The sequence below is a fragment of the Astyanax mexicanus genome, chromosome 17 (assembly GCF_023375975.1).
Source record: "Astyanax mexicanus isolate ESR-SI-001 chromosome 17, AstMex3_surface, whole genome shotgun sequence".
Classification (NCBI taxonomy): domain Eukaryota; kingdom Metazoa; phylum Chordata; class Actinopteri; order Characiformes; family Acestrorhamphidae; genus Astyanax; species Astyanax mexicanus.
Genome location: NC_064424.1, coordinates 13033083 through 13051968, shown reverse-complemented (window position 1 = coordinate 13051968; position 18886 = coordinate 13033083). Strand labels below are relative to the sequence as shown.

Below are 18886 nucleotides of genomic sequence, written 5' to 3'. Positions count from 1 at the left end.
AAAAAATCTTATGTAGATCAATACTAAAGTCATCCATATGAGGTAGTTGTTACCTGTAATGGCTTTCAGTTAACAGCCGTGGCTTGTTAAAAGTTAATTAATTGAATTTCTTGTCCTCATATTGTGTTTGAAGAGGTTGAATTAATTTACTAATATATTAATTAAATTAATATGAGTAAAAGTTTAAAGTTCCCTCAAGTGCAGTCGCAAAGACTATCAAAAATTTTATGACGAAACTGGCTATCATCAGGACCGCTCCAAGAAAAAAGGCTCAAGTTACCAGCCTCAGAAACCGCAAGTTTCCAGCACCCCAGATAAGAGCCTGTCTAAATGCTTCACCAAAGGTTGATTCCTTATGTGTTCCCTTATAATTGGAATGACTTCAGTATTAATTTACCATGTGGAAAAAAATTAAAACATTAAATGACAAGATGACCACTTAATAACTCAAGAGATCACTTATTGATGATAAGTTTCTTTGATTTTACCAAATTGAAAACCTCTAAAATATATAATCAAGAGGAAGATGGAAAATCACAAGCCATCTGATGCCAACTGCTTGAATGTTTGCATCAGGAGTGGCATAAAGTTATCCAAAAGCAGTGTGTAAGACTGGTGGAGGCGAACATGCCAAAATGCATGAAAACTGTTCTTGAAAACCAGGGTTTTTCCACCAAATACTGATTTTTTTAACTCTTAAAACTTAATGAATATGAACTTGTTTTCTTTGCTAAATTTGAGGTCTGAAAATTCTGAAATAATATTTTTAAATAATATTTTTTGCCAGAGCTGTATGTAATCAGTCCAAGTCCAGGCCTTGACTTGGATTTTCTATACTGTTCAACAGCTTTTTTTTTTTTAGCTTTTAAGTAATCAAAAAGGAACTCTACAATAAATATCTAACGATAGTACCTGATATTGTACAGAAAATAGTGAACAATGTCATGACTTTGGACGGAGATATGACTGTGAATCTTCAGCACGGCAGTTTTTTTCATGATGCAGTTTTTTTACTTAGTCACGCTTGGAAAGACGTTTTAAAATATACATTTCCAAGTAATTTGAAGTGAATTATTTAAACCTAGAGGCAAGACGCGCTCCTGAGTGTGTGGGCGTGACTTGTTGGCGAAGGAGCGATTTTTTCATTGGACCGCCGAAAAGCAGCAGCCAATTAGATGTAGGCAGTAGGTTGACAACAACGGTGGTGGGGATTTTGTTTCCTACCTATTTTCGGTAGGCCCCGCCCACTACACGGCGATTGGTGAACTGGATGCCTCCCACTGCGCTGGAAAGGCTACCGGTAGCCTGACCGCAAGACTGATTCTACAAGCAGCCAATCTAAGAGCAGGGGGCGGGGCCTGTCTGAATAGGAGTGTGGTGGGAAAACAAGGCTAACGTGGATTATCTTGTTTATGTCGCCATAACTGTTTCTCTCATGGGGATTCGGATGTGAGTTGGTTTTGCTGGCTGTGTTACAGCAGCTCTGCGTGCAGCGCTGTGGTCTGGCTGTAGGTTATAAAGCTTTTTTTTTGGAAAGATGTGTTAAATAAGAGAGGCTCGGAAACTGCGGGCTAACGCTGGAGCTGCTCACAATATGGACGAACCACATATAGGATGAACGGAGTTTCCAGAGCTAAGCTGTGGGTGTGATGGGCGCCGATGGTAGCAAGTCCACCAAGGTAGGTAACTTATATTGTACACATGCGTATTGTGTATATAGTAGGCATCTGTTAAGGTTAGTTTTTAATGCTGTGGGTCACATTTATCTGGTTGTCATGAGGGATTTTTGTTAGTTTATACACTTATTGACAAAATCCCACACTCAGATTCCTTCAAAACTCAGTATGCAGTATGTCACAGGCAGATACAGCTCTGGAAAAAAATAAGAGACCACCTAACAATGACACGTTCCTTTGATTTATCCTAATTGAAAACCTCTGGAATATAATCAAGAGGAAGATGGATGATCACAAGCCATCAAACCAAGCTGAACTGCTTGAATTTTTGCACCAGGAGTGGCATAAAGTTATCCAAAAGCAGTGTGCAAGACTGGTGAAGGAGAACATGCCAAGATGCATTAAAATTGTGATTAAAAACCAGGGTTATTCCACCAAATATTGATTATTTCTGAACTCTTAAAACTTTATGAATATGTGCTGGTTTTCTTTGCATTATTTGAGCTCTGAAAGCTCTGCATCTTTTTGTTGTTTCAGCCATTTCTCATTTTCTGCAAAGAAATGCTCAAATTTTTATTTGGAATGTGGGAGAAATGTTGTCCATAGTTAATAGGATAAAACAACAATGTTCATTTTACTCAAACACATACCTATAAATAACAAAATCAGAGAAACTGATTCAGAAACTGAAGTGGTCTCTTAATTATTCCAGAACTGTATGTAAATGAGTACAGGTGTGGTCTGACTAGACAGGGTCTTGCCACAAGACGGTGTTAAACAGGTTACTTTTGGTGCAATGCTGTGTGTATTTGTAACTCCTCCCCTTCCGCCACACATCTTCACCAATTAGGTGTGGCTTTAACAGTAAAAAAAAAATCCCTTGTTCCCTTGTGTTGCTTCTTCAATCCGGTTTGTTTGCAAACGACCTGTCACTATTTGGTAGTGTTCTTCTTGGTGAGAGACCACTGACTGCTAGACATGCCTCTATAAAGTTTGGACATAAGACATTTTGCACAGTTGACAGATATTGAGAGAAGGCACATTATTGGACTAGGAAGAGCATGATGGATGTTTTGACCTTTAATTTCCTAGTAGTGATACGGGGGACATTAAAGGCCAATTAATACTTTTGTGTCAAACCTATGCTGTTTCCTACACACAGAAGCGGACCATGTGCCGTAGCCCGGCATGCACCTCCCCAGAAATGTAACTAAGCAATGCGGACAGCTGAGCTGTGATTGGTTCGTTAAGCCACTCAAAATTTCCTGCCTTCACAGATTAGACTGCAGAGCAATGCAGAGATGCGGGGACACAAATGCAAAAGTATAAACGTGCCCAGCTGCGTAGGGCGCTCTCACAGGAAACAAATAAATAACAACAAATTGATCCAACGAAAAAGTATAAAGGTTACAGTTTTTAGGGTTAATCGCACCTACCATGTTGGGCCCAGACTTTTTTGACTCTTCAGTTTGGTCCGAACCAAAGTAGCAAGTGTAAAAGGGGCCATGAACCACGACCTGGACCAAAGGATCAGAGTTTGGCCTAACTAAAAGAGGTGTTTAGTCTGGATCTACTGAACAAGTGCACTGTAGGAGCGTTTTTCTAAATAGTTTGGTCTTCAGGACCAATTACAAAAAGTTAACTCTGACATTAAACAAACTCCCTTTGGTGTGCAGGCACCTCATGCAGCAGTATGGACACAAAAAGGTTAGCCTGGGAATTCATTTATTAACCCTTATCTATAAACATTAATAAAGGACTCTGCGGCTAATCTTTTACAGTCATTCTGTTGTGGGGCACATGAGAAAAGACAGATTTGATCAGACCTGGTTTGCCTTGTAAACACACACTCAGATGTATGTTCTACTGTGATGAACTATAACTGGTTTAATTATAAATTCATGCAGTGTTGCTGCAGGCTAAAGCATACCAAATCATATTTTTTTTAGGTCAAACCCAGTTAGTCATCAGTTTATGAGGCTTAATTTAGACCAGTGTGAACTTTTCTACAGTAATTAAGTCTGTGTTCACTCACATTAAGAGCTGGTTAATGTATTTTATTGCGTTTTACAGCAGGAGAGCCGCTACTTGTCTGGATGGCGTGGCTTTCTCTCCAATATGGGCATCTCTCTCCCACCTGCACTGTGCCGGCTCGCCCCATCCCGCCGGATGATTCGGGAAAAGAGAGAGCATGCCCCAGTGCATCTGCTCTCCTCCATGCCCGGCCCAGAGAAACTGCGCATGGAGTGGAGTCTCCCGGGGTTCATCAGCATGTTTCTGCCTGAGTTCCCTCACCGCACTGTCCCTGGATATGAACACTTTCAGGTAGGGAACTTTCACAGTGGAACACTTTTTACATAACAAGAGAAATAAAAAAAACTTGTGATGTAACCCCCTTAATGGGCCTATTTGTGGTTCCTCACATTTATAAGTACTTATATATTAATGTTAGTTTTATAGTCACTGATTTATTTATAGTATGTTAGTAACAGGACAATACGCATTAGAGCTTTAGAGGAGGTAATTTTATTTTACACAAAGGTGTCCGACAGTTGAAGGTATAGTAAAATAGAGCGAAAGAGAACATTTGTGGTTAGTATTAAGGCCTTTCACCATAACTGTTTTTAATTGACAGTAAATTGTTCAGGATTTATTGTGATAAACAATTTTATTATATGTGTGTACACAGAAATACATTCATATTAAAGTCGACATACCAGCTTAATCACGTAAATGGAATCCCCACTTGTCTTGGGGTCATTTTTAATATATAAAAATAGACCAGTTACCTGTTAGGCTGACAGAAGTTACAGTGTATCCCTTAATTAAAGTGTGTGAAAATCTGTACTCTCTAATCTCCTCAGACCAGAAGGGAGAAAAAAAACTGCATGCCTGTTTAAAAATCTCTGCTTAAATACATGCAAATAAACATGACATCAATTTATATTTCATTCAAATTGATCATTGTCATGTGCATTTATTGTATGATAAGTCTATAACGCAGTTATCATGACAGGTCTAGCAGTATGCATCCAGTTTTGGACAGAATAGGCATCAGTTTTAGGCAAGCAGCAAGCAAGCTGATTATGAGTATTATGAAAGAGCACATGTTAGTAAACAGTAAATAAAATAAAAACACTTAAAGTGACATTATGTACATGCAAAAAGTATTTTTAAACTATGATTTGAGATACTGTGTTTTTTTTTTAGTGGTTAAATCTTGTGATTTTAACAAGGCTCTTTTAGCTTGAAAGCTCTCTTCAGTTGTACTTCTGTATTTATTTGGTTTAACAATCTGTGAATGAGCAGAGCAAGACAGAGTTTGCTATTCTGCTATCTTTATGTTTGTAGTGGTATTATTAGCAGTGCCATAATTGCTCAACTAACCAGCAAAAGCTGTAGTGGTTATTGATGACAGGGTTGTGGATTTAACATCCAGGTTAGATATGCTGCCTCTGTTGGGCCCCTGACAAAGCCCTGCTCTCTGAGCACACTGTATATCACTGTTTATCTGGAAATTACTCCTTTTCAAATAACAGGGTTACAATTGGCTACATCCCTAGTTATTTCTCTCTCACTGTGCGATTTAATTTTTTAATTTTTGTGAAGTTATAAGTGAAAAAATGTAAATACAGCTTCTTCAAAGCAGTTTAGCTAGCTATATTGTCATACTTTGGGGCATGTTATGTAACTTTTGCCCAAAGTAAGACTATGAAAGATTGAAAACAGGGTCTAATAAGACTGCGATTGTGCAGGGCAAAAAAAACTGTGGAAAGATGACTGGTTTGTATTACACTTTTTTTTTTTTCTTTCCCCAGGTTCTAGGTTACATTGCGAAAGGCTCATTTGGACCCATTTTAAAGGTGAAAGATAAGTCAAAAGAAAAGACTTACGCAGTCAAGGTAAAAACATGACTCCTATTCTATTGTAAAATTGCTAAAATATTAAAATGTATATCATGCATGCATGAAATATGTGTCTGTATCTGTAACACAATGCTCTTATTTGAGTAACAAATCTCAGATTAATGATGTATAGCTGATCCAACCTCCCATCTTGATATTTAGGCCTAATATATTTAAGGGGCTGTTAATGCACAAGATAATTTAACTGACACTTAGCAAAACAGTACTATATTTTTGTGGAACATGTATGGGGGTCAAAGTTATCTTTGTAGGTTGTGTTTTCTTATACGTTATGTGTCTGTTTTGGGATTTTAGGTTATCCCTAAGTCTGAAATTCTTCGGCTTGGTGTGCTGGACCAGTCTAAAGAAGAAGTGATAGTCCAGGTCAGTTTTCACAAATCCATTCGGTTGTTCTGTTGAACTTTTGTCTTCAGTTATGAGTGTCCGATGTGTAGGAGACAATTTATTTTGTAGTCTTTATATACAAAAACAGGCAGTAATTTCAAGTCACACAGGAACAGGCCACTGGTATGAATGAAGATGAAAACATAAAAAAAAAACATATCTGATAGGAAAGATTTTTATTGTGAACAGTAACGTTCAAAAATGTGACTCTGAAGACTGTGTTTCTTCTTATCAAGGTGGGAAGCTGATTTGCTCTGTTTATTAAAGGGAAACAGAAGCCATGTTGAGCTCCTCTTTTATATATATAACATCTCTTGTAGTTTGCAGTGGATTATTGAACAATCACATTCAAAGATCTGTCATCTAATACTTTGTGAATGGACAGTCCTGAGATGGCTGCAGGACCATTCAGTCCCATCACCTGCATTGTGATCAGTTGTTGCTGGATTGTACTTGTTGGCAAGAAAATATGGCTGGAATGGAGGAGATGACATGATGTATGCCACCTCTCTAATAGACCCTTTAAAGACCTCTGCACGTAGACAGGCAGAATTGTGGTGGTTAAAGTGGTTCATTGACTCAGTGGGCCTGTGCCGTTGTTGTTGTTTGACTGTTGCCTTGCAGCGTCAGGTCCGCCACCCTTTCGTCCATGACCTGCAGGACTGCTGGCAGACCCAGCGTCATCTCTACATTAGTGAGTGACTCAGAGCCCTGCCCCCTTGGCCCAGCTTTCCTCCTGCTTTTCCCACCAGAACGTCCACCTTTCCTTGCACCTGAACACTATTCCCCTAGCCGCCACAAACCCTTATTTCCACATTTTTAGGTTCCTCCTGTGTCCTTCTAATTTTTTCACCTTTAAAATGAGACTTAAATTAGTCAGACTGAATTCACACAAGTTTTTACTTAGTCCAACTATGGTAAGTCTTGTTTTGTGACTGAAGTTACCCTCTTTAATTTCTGCACTTGATTTATGAAGATAACACAGATAAGCAGTTGAGCATTTTCTGAATCAGTTATGCATTCTGTTAATTGCATGCTTTATTCATTACACACTTGCTTCTTAGCACGTCAGGCACATTGCTTATGTGATACCTCACACGTTTAAGCCATAGTATAAAATATTTTGTAATATATATTGTCATGTGGCGGACACCACATAAGCAAGCAAGCTGTGTACATCCAGCAAAAACTAAAAAAAAAATAGTTCAAACACACAGCCAGATTAGCTAATTAACTACCAACTTAAAGCCAGGAATTAAGTACTGATCATATACAGCTCTGAAAAAAATTAAGAGACCACTTCAGTTTCTGAACCAGTTTCTCTGATTTTGCTGTTTATAGGTATATGTTTGAGCATGTATTTGCAGAACATGAGAAATGGCTGAAAATAACAAAAACGATGCAGAGCTTTCAGACCTCAAATAATGCAAAGAAAACAAGTTCATATTCATAAAGTTTTAAGAGTTCAGAAATTAATATTTGGTGGAATAACCCTGGTTTTTAATCACAGTTTTCATGCATCTTGGCATGTTCTCCTCCACCAGTCTTACACACTGCTTTTGGATAACTTTATGCCACTCTTGGTGCAAAAATTCAAGCAGTTCAGCTTGGGTTGATGGCTTGTGATCATCCATCTTCCTCTTGATTATATTTCAGAAGTTTTCAATTTGGTAAAAATCAAAGAAACGTATAATTTTTTTTCAGAGCTGTATAAGCAGATGAAGATGCATGTGAATGTAACTAGTACAAAGTCAGGGAGGGACTGAGTGGTTAAACAGGTAAACTGTGTACATTTTATATTTGTTTTAACTGTTCTTCATTCTAAAAAAATAAAGGTGCTTCCATGGTTCTTTGGGTAATGCCATAGAACAATGTTTTTTTTTAACACATGGGCTACAGTGGTACTGCTGGTACCACTAACTGAAAATGTAATCTTTTTTTGACTGACTAACTATTCAATTCTCCACTCCACCTTTTGGAGAGATCAGTACATATCTGCAGATGAAAATCTCTGTCGTACTCAAGACAAGGGAGACAGGATGTGTTTTACTAGACATTCTCCAGCACTTGCTTAAAGGACAGCCGGAAAGATAACAGGACTGCAGTGTCTATACCCGCCAAAGGCTAAAAGGCACTTAAGTAGATTATCAGTATATAGTGACAGTCCATGGTGCTGTTTTCTCCAGGGTCAGACTTGGCTGTCTGTTATTCTGAGTGAGGGCAGGCTGTCTCAGTAGAAAAGGGGCCAAACTGATTTAAGGGTATTGCAGTAGAGCCAAAACAGAGACACAGATTAGTTTAGGGATTGTATATCACTGTACCAGCCGTACAGTGTACATGTATACTCACAGCAGTGTCATCTGGAAAAGGAAAGGCTGGTGGTTCCCAAATCAACTCATGGACTAAGATTGTGTGCTACCTAAAAAAAATGTTATACGCCTAAACAAGAAACCGCATGATGCTTCTTATTTTTTGGAAGTATCAAATACACATTTATTTGTTTGTAGATTACTCAGATTACTTAATACAAAACAATAAATAATAAAACATTATTTTATTTCAAGTGTAGAAGATGATCCCAGTTCTCTTCTATGGCACACCACATTTCCCTGTTCAAACCTTGATCTTTTTTCCCTTCACTGACTTAGCAAACATCTGATTTTATTTCCCCTCATTCAGTTATGGTGTTTGTTCTCCTGGTACAGTGTTGAAGCTGAGTTTTGATGACTCTTCCAGTTTTGATGACTTCTTAATTCCTGACTTATGCCCACTTACATAAAGAACTGTCCTCAAAATGTTTAGTCTACTAAAAGCTTGATAAACCCTACATAGTATTTGGAATGTAGTTTCAACTTAGAAATCCTTCATATTTAACATGCTGTCTGCAGAGTTAAAGCTCCACGCCACCAAATAAATGTTTTCTTTCTAATTCGATTCTTTTTTTTGTCTTGTGGGCGCTTGCTATACCTGTAGCCTAAAAGAAACTTTGCATCAAAAGCATTCATTAACCAATAAATAACTTATATTTTGCGCAGGTTGTCCCATTTTTGTACACTGGTCAGTGTTAAGGAAAAGTACAAGTGCTTTATAAAATAAATTATTTGAGTAGAAGTTTAAGTGTTCTTTAAGCTCCACACTAAAGTTCTTTTGTATTTAATGTTTGTAAGTATTTTATTTTAAAATGTAGTACTGAAGTACAGAATTTAAAAGTACAGTACTGTGTTATGTGATTATTACAGAAAGCAGTGGGAAGTTTTTAGAGTGAAAGGCAGAACAGGAGCTGTGTGGTCCTCTTCTTATAGGATCAGCTTAAATCACTCAATGATGAGAAGCTTCATCAAACCTGAAACTGAAACAGCTTAAAAAAAACTATTTGTAATCTATTTAGCGCCGTCTCACTACGTTACAATCAGAGAAATCTGTCAGTCAGAACACAACTAGCTAGCAACCTAAAGCTAAATCAACCAGCAAGCTATTTAACTAGCTACCAAGGAAAATCCTTGTTTTCTAGTTATTTATTAATTAAGTTATTTAAGGTAAATTAACTAGTATAAACAAAATCTATCAAGATGCCAAGCAAAACCTAGCTAGCTAGCTAGCGTTTAGTAAGCTAAAGCTAAATAGACCAGTATAAGTAAATGCTAGCTAGTGAGCTAGCAAGCAAAATTGAACTAGTTAGTGAAGCATAACCTCAAATCCCCCAATCTCCCAAGCAAAATCTAGTAAGTTTGCTACGTATATCCTATAAAAAGCTATACGTAAAGCTATGGAGCTACCGAGCAGAGCCAAATGAGTGAGTTATAGCTAGCTAATTCCACAAGTGCAGCTGAAAGCTACCAAGCATCCAAGAAAAATGTATCCAGTGAGCTAAAACTAAATCATCAGTATTATAAAATTATAAGCTAGTGTACTATCAACCAAAATCTAACTAAAGAGCTAAAGCTTAATCAATTGAAATTCCCCCCCTTCCTCAATCTGTTTTTTATGTGTATGTGTTTGAGTGTGTATTAGTGTATATGAATTCCTACATACGTGTGTGCTTATCTTTGATTGGTGTGGCAGATGGTGTTGACAGATGTGTTGGTTTGAATTTGGTCTTCTGCCAGTGTAACAGATGTGATCTTTGTGCTCGTGTGTTTTTGTAAGCGATTGAGTTAGAGTATAACCGTGTATTAGTGTGTCTGTGTGTCTGTCTGGCCGGCTGGCTGGATAGTTTTCTGTTTCTGTGTGTTTTATGTCTGTGTGTCCTTTCCGACTCTCTGTGTGTATAGCTCTGTGTGTTGGTTTGGCGGTATATATTATTAACATTCTGCTCATTCCTTTTCCAGTGTGTGACTACTGTAGCACAGGAGATTTATACACATACTGGGTGATGATTGGTCAGTTTGGAGAGAATGCAGTAAAGGTGTTTGCTGCTGAGCTCGGCTCTGCTCTGGGTAAGTGTATTCCCCACATTATGAGAATGTGAGGTGAACTTTAAGTGAACTCGTTCCATCTGTGCTGTACAGATAAACATACTGGGCCGAGGCCAACGATATTTCCTAAATGATCAAGCAAGCACTCAACATTCTCTCTACCAGTTCAGATACTCCTTATTCTTAACAGTTAACACAAGATGCTGAATCCTAAACATCTGCTAGGTTTGCAGTTGATAGATTGGACAGATGTTTAGATTTGATTATACATTCCTTGTATATTGGATGAGCAGAGTGTTTAGGTAATATAGAGATTGTTATATTTCTCTTTAATGCTCATCTTCGTGCATTTGGTCTGTATTTTTGTAAACATTTTTGTATTTGCACATACAAATGTTTGATATTACCACTAGCCTGCACTTACCATATTATTACATCCCTCAGTGTAGCTGCCAGTATGTCCAGGCATCCATCTTTTACTCCTATAACCCAGCCAACCCAACATTTTTTCTCTGGAAAAAATAAGAGACCAATACGAAGGAAGATGGATGATCACAAGCCATCAAACCAAGCTGAACTGCTTGAATTTTTGCACCAGGAGTGGCATAAAGTTATCAGAAAGCAGTGTGTAAGACTTGTGGAGGAGAACATGCCAAGATGCATGAAAACTGTGATTAAAAACAGGATTATTCCACCAAATTGTTTTTTTCTGAACTGTTAAAACTTAAAATATTAACTTGTTTTCTTTGCATTACTTGAGGTCTGAAAGCTCTGCATCTTTTTTGTTATTTCAGCCATTTCTCATTTTCTGGAAATAACTGCTCTAAATGTCAATATTTTATATTTATTTTATATCTATAATTTATAGAATAAAACAACAATGTTTATTTTACTCAAACATATCTATAAATAGCAAAATCAAAGAAACCTATTTAAAAGCTTAAGTGGTCTCTTAATTTTTTCAGAGCTGTAGGTACTGAACCTGTAGCTCACTGTCTTTATCTTTGAAGATTTAGGAGGTTTAAAGTGATAATTCAGCCAGAGAGAATTTGTATTATTTAGCCTGAGAATGAAACACATTCTCTTTTATGCAGGGCTTGTAAAAGAAGATAAAACAGATGAAATCATTATGCTTTTATTGGCTGGTTTACATTACTGAAACTGCCCACAAGCACATATCACATAGTCTAGCCTAGATTAAAACTGTAACAAATTTTGTAGTTATTCTGGGGCCTTAGTGAATAGTGTTTCTGCCCTCTGTGGCTCCTCCTGATGTAACAATTGTGATTAGTCTAGAAAGGCTTTGCTAGGGATCTGGATGTATGTTAATGTTTGTGTTTTTAAATTTGTATGCATTTCCTCAAAATTCAAAATGTGAAAACTTTCAAAATTGCAGGGTTTCTTCATGACTTCGGCATCATCCACCGTGATGTGAAGGTAAGCACTTTGTGTGCGTCTTACTGAGTTGATAAAATAAGAGATCAAATAAGGGATGAGGGATCTGATGTCCGCAAACCAAACAGTTTTTCCTTTTTTTAAATCTTTTCACTAGATGGAGAATATCCTCTTAACGGATCAAGGTAAGAACATACTGTACTCTGCACAGAAACCACTAGGGGGTGATGGAGGCTTGCTTTTCTTTAGTGTGAGTGTGGAATGTTCCAGAAAATAGTAAATGTTTACAACATGTAAACAGATTTTCTTTATATCTAAAGGCTAGTTGTTGCATTTGGAAAAAGAAAGATGCTTATTTTAGAATAATGATGAATAAGAATTTTTTCATATTTTTATTAGATGTATATAAATAATTATATATATTTTTACATATATATCCATATATTTTATTTAGAACCAGTAAATGTGCTAATAATAAGACAAAAAAGTGCAGAAAATTGTCACTGTGCTTGCAATACAGCCAAGGATAAAAGATATAAGAGATGTGAAATGACCTTGAAGCCATTTTCCCAGTGCTAGGCAAATGCTACAGTAATGTGCACAGTCTGCAGACCAGTCCAGTGGACATAATAGTGCAGTATTTAGGTGTGTTAGTGGGTCAGACTGTTGTAGTGATTTAATGTTTATATGGGAATGTGTCACAGGGCATTTACGCTTGGCTGATTTTGGTTTGTCGCGACGGCTCGAGCGAGGAGGAAGGGCATTCACCATCTGTGGCACTATTCAGTACATGGGTAATTATATTAGGATGAAATACAGACAAAGACTGATTCATATATTTGAGAATGTAAGCATTAATGCATGTATAGTGTGTATGCTTGTTACATCATAAATTGTAAACGTAGGCATCCATCTGTTTTAACTGAATTACATACATACTTGCAATGTTCTAATAATGAAGTTGTGGGCAATATATTGTTGACGTTGCATAAGAAATGCAATTTCTTAACTTTCTTTGAAAGGTACTGTAAAAAGATTCAAAAAGACATTGACTACATTTACATTACCATGTTGACATGGATTAACTCTGTTTTTTAGCTTAAATCAAGACTGCACGGACATGTCAATTTATTTTTTATTTATTTATTTTTTTAATCAGATTGAAGTCGCTTTCATATGTGGTCGTAGACCGGATATGTATCTGTTTTCTGGGGATTCAACTTTTAATACAACAGTCAGATCTGGTTTCATGCGTCTTTATGCCTGCATGCATGTGCTCAGTGCTGTCATCATAAGCCAGCACTAGCGTAAATGTATTAGTGTGCGCATGCGTGCCTTTTCAAGGACAGATTCTTTCAAACTAGTTACCAATCAATATCCGTTCACTTACATTTATAAACCCTCGGGAACTGAGGAAACAATCTGAATTGATTTAATGAGATGTGTAATGAAAATGTAGCCATTGTGACACAATGTAAAGAAAACAAACAGATTATTAAAAAAAAGAAAACATCAGAAAAAACTACAAAGTCATGTGATGTAAAAAACCAGGGCATTTTCTTCAGTCTTACAAAAGCATCCTTTTCCCTTATAGCTCCAGAAGTACTGAGCGGAGGCCCGTACAGCCACGCTGCTGATTGGTGGTCTCTAGGCATTCTGCTGTTTGCATTGGCCACTGGCAAGGTGAGGTCATGAAACATGTCTCTGCCATGTGACTGCATTATCGTGCACTGATGCACTGATGCTCTTGAGTGCATTTTGGTTGTTCTTTTGCATATATTATTTTCTGTCCTTGTATATGTTTCAATCAATGGTTCTGCCATAAATCTTATTCACACAGTTTTCCCCTCACCCCAAATTATTGATTCAGTCAAGGCATGTCAGCATCTTTAGGTCTCTGCTGGAGCTGTGATGTTTATTTTTCATTACACATTTACCAGGGACTGATTATATCTTGGCAATATCAAAAATTAAATCCTAATGTACTCTTCAGTGCATAATATATATTATATGTGACATGTTGGATCATTGTGTACTTGTGAAATCTGTTAATAATTCCTGTATTGTGTTTATTATTGTGTGTGTGTGTGTGTATATATATATATATATATATATATACAGTTGTGGTCAAAAGTTTACATACACTTGTAAAAAAACATAATGTTATGGCTGTCTTGAGTTTTCAATAAGTTCTACAACTCTTATTTTTCTGTGATAGAGTGATCGGAACACATACATGTTTGTCACAAAAAACAGTCATAAAATTTGGTTCTTTCATAAATTTATTATGGGTCTGCTGAAAATGTCACCAAATCTGCTGGGTCAAAAATATACATACAGCAACATTAGTATTTGGTTACATGTCCCTTGGCCATTTTCACGGCAACTAGGCGCTTTTGGTAGCCATCCACAAGCTCCTGGCAAGCTTCAGGTCGAATGTTTGACCACTCTTCTTGACAGAATTGGTGCAGTTCAGCTAAATGTGATGGTTTTCTTGCATGAACCCGTTTCTTTAGCACTGTCCACATGTTCTCAATGGGGTTTAAGTCAGGACTTTGGGAAGGCCATTTTAAAACCTTAATTCTAGCCTGGTTTAGCCATTCCTTTACCACTTTTGATGTGTGTTTTGGGTCATTGTCTTGTTGGAACACCCAACTGCGCCCAAGACCCAACCTTCGGGCTGATGGTTTTAAGTTTTCCTGCAGAATTTGGAGGTAATCCTCCTTCTTCATTATCCCATTTACTTTCTGCAAAGAACCAGTTCCACTGGCAGCAAAACATCCCCAGAGCATAATACTACCACCACCATGCTTGACAGTAGGCATGGTGTTCCTGGGATTAAAGGCCTCACCTTTTCTCCTCCAAACATATTGCTGGGTGTTGTGGCCAAACAGCTCAATTTTTGTTTCGTCTGACCAGAGAACTTTCCTCCAGAAGGTTTTATCTTTGTCCATGTGATCAGCAGCAAACTTCAGCCGAGTCTTAAGGTGCCTTTTCTGGAGCAAGGGCTTCTTTCTTGCACGGCAGCCTCTCAGTCCATGGCGATGTAAAACACGCTTGACTGTGGAGACTGACACCTGTGTTCCATCAGCTTCCAAATCCTTGCAGACCTGCTTCTTGGTGATTCTTGGTTGACTCTTGACCATCCTGACCAATCTCCTCTCGGCAGCATGTGATAGCTTGCGTTTTCTTCCTGATCGTGGCAGTGACACAACTGTTCCATGCACTTTATACTTGCGTATAATTGTCTGCACAGTTGCTCTTGGGACCTGTAGCTGCTTTGAAATGGCTCCAAGTGACTTCCCTGACTTGTTCAAGTCAATAATTCGCTTTTTCAGATCCACACTGAGTTCCTTTGACTTTCCCATTGTAGCTTTTGTAGCTGAGTCTAATCACTGGGTCAAATGAGCCCTATTTAAATGGGCTCATGAGAAGTCAACAGCTGTAGTCAATCAGAATCGCTTACAAGAAGTGAAGAGGCCATGACATGAAGCTAATTTGATTGACACAACTCGCTACATCACCAAAATTGACAAATTTTGTTGCTGTATGTATATTTTTGACCCAGCAGATTTGGTGACATTTTCAGCAGACCCATAATAAATTTATGAAAGAACCAAATTTTATGACTGTTTTTTGTGACAAACATGTATGTGTTCCGATCACTCTATCACAGAAAAATAAGAGTTGTAGAACTTATTGAAAACTCAAGACAGCCATAACATTATGTTTTTTAACAAGTGTATGTAAACTTTTGACCACAACTATATATATATATATATATATATATATATATATATATATATATATATATATATATATAATGGTTTTGCTACATTAATCTTGTAGCTCTGGCTTTGGACACCAAACAGGTCTTTTTCAATTGATTGCATTTGAGATAAGCCAAAGGGAATCTTTAATTTAGACTCCAGTCTTTATATTGAACTGTTTCTTTTAAGTACCTGTGCCCTTTTCTTGACCTTGTGCATGTTATTAAATATTTAATTTCCATTGGCCTTTCCTGTCACAGTTCCCTGTGCCTCCTGAGCCAGATCACTGCAGCATGCTGAGGAAGGTACGCAGCTTTCCTTATGAGATGCCCAGAAACTTCTCTCCTCCATTTGCTCTTCTGCTTACTGAGGTGAGATATGAACACTGTTTAGAATATAATAGGATATTAAAATTAACAGGAGGCTAATTCCATAAGAAGTCTATAGGAGTGCAAGTCTGTAACCTCAAAATAAGCCTTAATAATGAGTCTTTTAGGAAATAATTCAGTGCAAATAGAACTTGATGTAACTATAATTTATAGTTGTCAAATACATAGTGTACAAATAACAAATACAAGAATTTTTTTTTTTTTCATTTTTGTGTAGCACGAGAATGCTATCTTGCACTGTTATTTACCATGTGTTCAGGCTCATTTAAGCTCAAAGTAAAGAACAGATTTGGATACGAGTTCATTTTGTCTGTATTGAAGGCAGAGTAGTGTGTAGATTAAGTAAAACACTACTATTGCAATAAGGACATAGAAATTATGGCAAAAGAGAAAAACTTATGGCTGAATTTTTACACTGTTTACAGCTTTTTTGTTTTTTGTAGTATTTACTTTATCACAACCTCCTCCATCATTACCATATTTGTTGTTGACAGGATGTATGTCTTAACATTCATTCCAGTGATAAGAACGTGTAAAAGTATGTGGGCCCTGACAGTTACAATGTTTAAAATGGACATATCTATTTTTGTATGCAAGATGTTTTTACACCTAACCTGTACTCCTAATTATCATCCTGAACCCCCGCAGCTTCTGTGTAAGACGCCAGTTCGACGCCTTCGAACGCTAGAGCGTTTTAAGCGACAGACCTTTTTCCGTGGCACGCCCTTCGACACGCAACTGCTGCAGAAGACCCCCATGGAGCTAATCATGGAGCTGAAGAAGCGGCCAGACCGCCCTGCCAAAGCCCGACGAGGCCTCACCCTGGACCCCTTCCCTGATTTCGACTGCGATCTCATCTCAAATTCCTCCTCTACCACAGCCCCAGAGATGTCCCCTACACTCGCCAATATTGAACTTGTTGAGGCCCTTATTCAAGATCACACGCCTCAGGCCAGCATTCCTCAGCAAGAAGTGTTTGTGTAGCAGGAATCTGACTGAATGGAGTTGCCTGCAACAATGAGACCTGGAGAAATGTTCATACATCAAAGATCATGTCTTACTTTCAGAAATGCTTAGCTACCTGATTTGGAGGTTGAATTTTACTGGGCATTGTTTTTTTAACTTAAACTTTGTCTTAACTTGAATTGCATGATAAAAGTGCATCGCAAAATTTCCCTTGTTGTTGCCACTATATGCACTTAATGTCCAAATGAAGGTCATTTCCACAAAAATGTTCTACAAATGTATAATTTTTAAACAAAGAAAACAATAAATCTGCAATACACTGGGAATTACATGCATTGTAAGTGAAAGAAAAAAAAGAAAAAGAAATAAATAAATAATGATAATGATAATGATACATTACCTTTTCAGGGCTTTATTGGCCCTGTCCAATTGAGTGGTTATTCCAGCTTGCAGGCTCTAGACCCTTTGCAACACTAACTAAAAAGGAGCAAAAAGACGGATGGATGGAGTGCATATTTTGGTCTATCAAGGCACATTTTGCATGTTTAGATTTGGCCCTAAGAATAAATACAGGTTTCCTATACTGGCAAAAATTCCTTCAGGCCTGCTTTTCTATCTAGACACACTATGACTGCTGCCATTGTTACGAACATTTCCCAACAAGGCACTTTTGAGACATTACTAGTCACATCTGATTTTATTTGGTGTTGAAAATTTCACACACAAAACTGGCCACTACAGTGTTTTTTTTATTTATTTAGGAAATCAAATATAATATATCACATCAACCACATATTCACATTTATGTTGAAAGATCGTGCAATAAAAAATATGTTCTCTATGGCGCATCCGTTCCTCCCTGATGTTATTTAACATGTTTTGAGCAATAAGATACTTTTTACATGTTCATGTTTCTGAGTGCTCCAGCCATAAGGTTTTCATAATAATTCTCAGGGCTACTTTAAAAATATGTTGAATGATTGACCTTAATGTTAATAGCCTTTCCTAGAAACTCCCAAGATATCAATAGACACCTCAACCTTTGCATGATTTTATATTATTATATTAAAGCTGTGTGTCGTCACAGGTCTGTTGCCTAATGCACTTTTGTCTTTTAAATGTGATTACAAATGATGATCGGTGTTAAAATGTGGAGGATCTAAACACTGGGTACAGTGCAATGTATTAAAACTGTAAAGTATAACGTATCAAAATATTTATATTAAATTATCTAATTTATGCTTTTATCTAACACAAATGACATTGCCAATTTGCAGGGATGCTCTGTTTAGAGCAGTCTGAGGTCAAATCACCTTGCTCAAGGTCATAATGGTGTATCAGGATGTTCACAGCTGGGATTTTTTTTTTGTTTTGTTACTAAAACGTACAATCACTGTACATAATTGCTGTATGCTTCAGGGAACAGAACCTTGTTAAATCTATGCACACAACCCCTGGTGTTTTGTTGGATTTTATTTTTTTAGTTTGTTTTGTTGTGCCCTGAATGCCTCGTACCTTTCCTTCTGTCTGTTCTTCATACCTTTTAAATAATGAAACAGAGATTAATCAAATTATAAAGACAGTTTTATGAGATGGTGTGAAGTTGTTTGTGTGCGTTTTTGTGTTTTCCTTGTGCATTTTCAGTATTTTATTACAATTAAAGCTAAAATATTAGCTATAATTGCAATGTGTGACTTGCATTGCTTAGAATTGTACAATGGGGGTCATTCAAATAAAATATTGTACTAAATGATCTGACCTGTTCTCTGCATTGTGACTCAGCATTTTCTCTTTATCTCCATCTTCTAAACTCAAGTGTCTCATGACCACAAACAGATTAACTCTACTGACTATAATGAAGAAATACACATCTAACGTTAGTTTACACTATTTAGTAGAATAGTGTAATAGTATAATATAGTGGATAGTCCTGTTAAAATAGCTAGATTAAATATAATCAAACTT

At 37.2% G+C, this 18886-nt stretch overlaps 1 protein-coding gene across 1 annotated transcript; it reads left to right on the top strand.

Annotated features, from left to right (window-relative positions):
- The first annotated feature begins 1356 nt into the window (after positions 1–1356).
- rskrb (ribosomal protein S6 kinase related b) lies at positions 1357–18674 on the top strand. The gene is made up of 12 exons (XM_022676136.2): positions 1357–1679; positions 3750–4001; positions 5495–5578; positions 5897–5965; positions 6611–6680; positions 10315–10422; positions 11798–11838; positions 11954–11981; positions 12501–12590; positions 13391–13479; positions 15827–15937; positions 16604–18674. The coding sequence occupies exons 1-12, from the start codon at positions 1650–1652 to the stop codon at positions 16937–16939; spliced, it is 1308 nt and encodes a 435-aa protein (XP_022531857.2). The 5' UTR covers positions 1357–1649; the 3' UTR covers positions 16940–18674.
- The last annotated feature ends 212 nt before the right edge of the window (positions 18675–18886 follow it).